The sequence below is a fragment of the Plasmodium malariae genome (assembly GCF_900090045.1).
Source record: "Plasmodium malariae genome assembly, chromosome: 4".
Lineage (NCBI taxonomy): Eukaryota > Apicomplexa > Aconoidasida > Haemosporida > Plasmodiidae > Plasmodium > Plasmodium malariae.
This window is the reverse complement of record NC_041778.1, coordinates 179,238-185,328: the sequence shown is the minus strand read 5'-3', so window position 1 is coordinate 185,328 and position 6,091 is coordinate 179,238. Positions and strand designations below refer to the sequence as shown.

Genomic DNA, 6,091 nt, shown 5'->3' with positions numbered 1-6,091 from the left:
ATGCATTTTTAAAAATAAATAATGCATATAAAAGTTATATGCATCCTTAGTATATAGTACAAAATAATATATAATTTGTAGAATAAGGAAAAATATGCAGCCTTTTTTTTTTTTTGTCTATCTTATCACAGCTATTATATAAGCTATTTAATATATTATGCTATTTAGTTATATTTTTTAAAATACATAATTTATGTACTTTTATATATTTATTTATTCATAGGAAACAAAGCTAGAAATATATGGCTATATTCTTTATTTGTATTAAAACGTACCTATTCACACCAAATTTTTTTTTTTTTATTTTTTAAATAAAAGATACATCTGTTCACCAATAAAGTCCATTTCATTTTATTTAGTAAAAAAAATATTGACAAAAATATAATAATTTCATGTTAAATAATTAAAAATATGAATTTTTTAGATCATTTATTTAATAAAATAAGTTCTGTCAAAAATTATTTTAATTAATTCTGCTTTTTTTATAAATATACCAGTATTGGTGATATTTAATAAAATTATTTTTAAAATTATTATTTCTTTTATATGCTTTATAGTTGTATTTTATTTATGTAATTAATTACTCTATATAAAAAAAAAATATATAATATAATATAATAAAATAACTATACTAAATAATATTATTATTGTTTTAGAATATTGAGTAAATTTTTTATGTACTTTTAAAGATAATATAACATTAAATATTTCTACCATGAATGGAAAAATGAAATATTTTATTTTAATTAATACTGTTGCATTTATTCTTTATAGTTTGGCCTGTTCTAATAACGAATATATGGTATAATAAAAACAACAAAGAAATTTTGCTATATATTTGATGCTTCGTGTTACATGATATATATATATATATATATATGTATAATAATAAAACAAAAATTTTCGTAATGAGTATATAAATATATCACACTTTAAATAATTAAAATAATTTCTTTTCTTTGTAGTGTATCTTTGATAAATCTTTAGATAATAAAGACAGTGCACATAAAACATTTTCTTTTAGAACGAATAGATTATTAAGGGAAAACAAGGATAAAGGAAAATCAAAAAAAGATGATGTAAAAGAAAATGATAGAACGAAAGGAAAAGGAAAACGTAAAGGTAAAAGTAAAAGTAATCAAGGTTTTAAGTTAACAAAAAAACAAAAGAGATCTGTTCTAAATAGATGTTTTGGAGGGATAGATAAAACTTTAGAAAAACAGGTAGGTGCTGCATATGCTAGTATAAGTGATTATAAAACTTGTAAAGATACTGGAACAAAGAAAAAATTAATGAAGACTGCATGCAAGAAGTCTCTTTTAGTATTATTAGGTCCATTTATATTAATTGCTATAGCAGTTGCATTTGCTCTTGCTGGAGCTTATGGTTCTATGGAAGGAATGTATAGTGGTACAGCAATATCAGGTTTTCTAAGTATTTTAGAATCTTTTTTTATGTACAAGAAATACAAAAAAGCTTCAAAACAAGAAACAACCGTAGAAGCAGGTGCAGGAGGAAAAGCGGGAGAGGGAGAAGGATCTGGATTGGGAATATTAGGAGGATTTGGTGGAGTATTAGGAAACGCATTAGAAGGATTAGGAGGAATAGGAGGAATAGGAAATATGTTAGGAATAAGCGGAGAAAATCACTCAGAACATGGAGAAAATCACTCAGAACATGGAGAAAATCACTCAGAACATGGACAAAATGGAGAAGATGATGAAGAAGACGAAGAAAAAGAAGATGATGATGATGAAGAAGAAGAAAAAGAAAGAGAAATGGAAAGAGAAAGAGAAAGAGAAAGAGAAGAAAGAAAAAGGGAAAGAGAAAGAGAAGAAAGAAAAAGGGAAAGAGAAAGAAAAGAAAGAAAAAGGGAAAGAGAAAGAGAAATGGAAAGAGAAAGAGAAAGAAAAGAAAGAGAAAGAGAAATGGAAAAAGAAAGAGAAAGAGAATTAGAAAGACAAAGAGAGGATGAAGAAAGAGAAAGAGAAATGGAAAAAGAAAGAGAAAGAGAATTAGAAAGACAAAGAGAAGATGAAGAAGAAGAGAAATGGAAAGAAAGAAGAAGAGAGAAGAGAAAGAGAAATGGAAAAAGAAAGAGAAAGAGAAAGAAAGACAAAGAGAAGATGAAGAAAGAGAAAGAGAAATGGAAAAAGAAAGACAAAGAGAAGATGAAGAAAGAGAAAGAGAAAGAGAAATGGAAAAAGAAAGAGAAAGAGAATTAGAAAGACAAAGAGAAGATGAAGAAAGAGAAAGAGAAATGGAAAAAGAAAGACAAAGAGAAGATGAAGAAAGAGAAAGAGAAATGGAAAAAGAAAGACAAAGAGAATTAGAAAGACAAAGAGAAGATGAAGAAAGAGAAAGAGAAATGCAAAGATTAAGAGAACAAGACGAACAAGAAGAAAGGGAAGCGAAAGAAAAAGAATATTACTATTAAGGTAGAAAAAAAACAGAATAGACAATAGAAAAAGAAGTGTAGATGTTAAAGGTTAGTTATATAATGAATACATTTTTCTTTAAAAGAATGCTTTTCATATAATAAATATTTACTATACGTTTAATGAAATTATATGCTTAAAAAAATCCAATGTTATATGCAAATAAATTTTATTTTGCATCATGGATAATATACGCATATATATATTTGATACACAACAGTAAAAATATATATGTTTAATATTTATAACAGTGTGAATGTTTTTATATTTTTTTTTATATTTTAATGTATTTATTTGAAGTCTTATTATTTTGACATAACATATATTTGCATGTGTTTTATATATTTTTTATAAATTGTAATTTTTTGTATTTTAAAAAATTGTGAGATGTGTATTGCCCATTATTTAGAACAAAAATAAATAATTTATACGAAAAATTATGTGTGTATATCTTTTATATAAATTTGTATAATTATATATATATGTGTTCATTGAATTATATATATATATAATCAAAATTAATACAACTTTATATATATAGCTAGTTATATAATTTACATTTTTAATGTTCATAATTGTTTTTATTTTTTGTGTTTTCGTAAGTATTTATTTAAAGACTTCTTTAAATAAACATATTTTAAATTTTAATTTTAATACATCATGTTGTTCTTAATTGAATAAAGCTATTGTTTTTTCATTTTTTTGTTTATATGTATTTTTTTTTTTTAAGTAAACATAACAAATTATCTTTGTAAAAATATTATTATGAGAAATTAAGATTTTTAATCTTATTTCATATAAAAATGTTTTTAAGGGATTTTTAGATCTTTTGCATAATTTTAAATGCTTGAAATGGGCAGTATACAAAGTAGTATTATTTTTCATTTAACAATGAATAAAACTAATAGCTCATTATCAATTTTAGAATTCAAAGAGCTTACTATAATTGTATGATGAAGCCAAAGTTGATTTTTCACTTCATTTTTTAACGTTATATATTAAATGCATTTAATTATGTTTTATAAAAATCACTTACATAACTATAATAAAAAAAAAAATTAATAATAAAAATATATTATTGTATGTTTTTGTTTTTAACAAAAGTAAACTAATATCCTTTTGAACGTATGGGTCAGGTATAATATATTAACATGCGTCATACAACGAATTACTCATTTATTTCTGTCTTAAAAAAATTACCAATTAAACGAATAAAATAATATATTTGCAACTAAATTCATTTGAACATCAAATAAAAAGTAAAATATGTTTTAAGAATAAATACATTCTTTTTTATAACATCATTATATATAGGTAGTTATTTGTTCTTTTATAGTACTTTTCATTGTTGCAATATACATGCATTTACCATATTAATAAGAGTTTGAATATTGGCAAAAAAATGAAATGTTTATATTAATAAATAATAGCAATTTTTTGAACACTATAATCATCCTCATTTTAATAAAATAAACTTAAGTAAAAGAAAATCCCGCAATTCACAATATATTTTGTATATGTTCATAAAAATATTATTATTATGTTTTTATTAAATCTAAAATATTTATATGTTTTAATTAAAATATTAAGCCATATTTATGTATAAAAATGTTTAATTGTATAAGAATAAATTGTATCATTTTTAGTTTAATTTATTTACGAATTTTTCGTGCATTTAGATTATAATATTTATAAAACGGCTCTTCTATAAATAAAAATTAAACCAAAAAATTAAGATTAATAGTTGTTTCAGTTATTATAAAGTACATATTATTTAAAACTTTTTGCTTATACAATGAGACAACTGAAGTATTTCATTTTTTTTTTTTTAAATGTTGTTGGAGCTAGTCAAACTCAAATTAATTTCACATAAAGCATGCATAAAAAATTGGACCCCTATAAAGATATAATTTTTAATATATATTTTTTTATTTTATTTTATTTTTATAATATTTAATAATTACAGTGTTATATGTTGTCTATTAAACAGTTTTTTCTTTTTTAAGTCATAAAGCGTTTTCCTTTTTCAAGTTAACATAATTCTAATATGTATATTATACATACATAAATTTATATTCTATATAAAAAAAAATATAAAAATACAAGAAATATAAATGCTTCAGTATGTTATAAATGCAAAAAGATTACCAATTAATATAATCTCCGTAGAATAGGATTTAAAGCATATTAAAAATAAATAATTTTATATAATGAATTAAACTAAACATATTATTGCAAATAATTTATTCCAAAAATATTTGTTTTTATGTACATTTTTATTTAATATATACTTAATGTTTCCATAATTAGGGTGAAAGAATAGTTGAAATATATGAATAAAATATTAGGTACTAATATATATGACACAATTTGGACAGATTAAATGTTAATTTTTTATGTTAGCATTAAAATAATGAAAAGGATTTTAAAATAATTTGTATCCTTATAACACCCATTGTTTTTTAAAATAATATCTATAAGAGTGTAAAACTGATAAAATAACAAAAAATACGTGTAATAGTAATGATTTTAGCAATTATCTAATACATGTACTGAACACGAATTAAGTAATGCAATTATATATATTAATTCAGAATTTCTAATAAACTGTTAATGATAAAATTTATATTATTTTTAGTTGATATTTGTTTTATTTTTGTATTATAAAAGACAAGTTTTTTTCCCTTTTTTAAATAATATAAAAACTTGGCTTTCTTAAGTTATTATGGAATTATATATAATTATATATTAATTCAAAAATTTTAATTATGCATTTGGTAAGATTATATTTTAAAACAAAAAAATAAGAACAAACAAAAAAAATTTTTGACAAAAATGATCGTGCTTCATATAGATTGTATCGTAAATACAAAAATATATTAAAAAGGAGAAAATAAAAAGACAAAAAACAAAAGAGGTATTATAGGTTATATTATAGATGTATAACTATACTATTTCATTTTAGTAGTACAGGGAATAAGTTTTTTAATTATTTCATTTACTGTTTTCTATTAGACTACATCTTAAATTCTTCTGTTATATCATGTTTTATGGATTAAATTTTATCAATATTAATTCAAAATTAATATCAGCTGATAACAAATATTGCATTGTGGTTCATATTTAATGATATATAAATGTTAATTTTTTATTTGAAATTTAATAGTAAACTTGTTTATAACAATATTATAAATGTATATTACTATTTTTTTATTAAATTAAAGAATTATGATATATATTAAATATTATATTAGTTATTGAAAACATATACAAATGTAATTTGATCTAAGATTATTTTATTTCCTCCAATGTAATAATATTACTTATTTATATTTTGCAATATTGTTTATACTTTTTTTTTGTTACTGTTTTAATATAAAGTATTTTTCAATTTATATAATATATTGTAGAATTGGAAGCATGAACATTTAATTATGCTTAGAATTGTCTATAAATAAATTACGGGCATTAAATAATTATATTTCTGGAGTAACCCATTAAAATATTTTATTTAGTTTTTTAATTAGAGGCATAATGTGTAAATATAGTTCAACAAATGTATTACTTATGTGTTGTAATATATATTTTCATTTTCCTCTCTAATTTTTTTAGTTTTGGGTTATTTTCATCGTAAAAGATTAATAAATTATATG

The 6,091-nt window shown here is 20.9% G+C and overlaps 1 protein-coding gene across 1 annotated transcript; it reads left to right on the top strand.

Moving 5' to 3' along the window:
• Positions 1–715: 715 nt before the first annotated feature.
• PmUG01_04012300 (Plasmodium exported protein, unknown function) lies at positions 716–2,225 on the top strand (the record flags this gene model as incomplete). Its single annotated transcript, XM_029003115.1, has 2 exons — positions 716–802; positions 966–2,225. The coding sequence occupies 2 exons, from the start codon at positions 716–718 to the stop codon at positions 2,223–2,225; spliced, it is 1,347 nt and encodes a 448-aa protein (XP_028859581.1).
• Between the last annotated feature and the right edge of the window lie 3,866 nt (positions 2,226–6,091).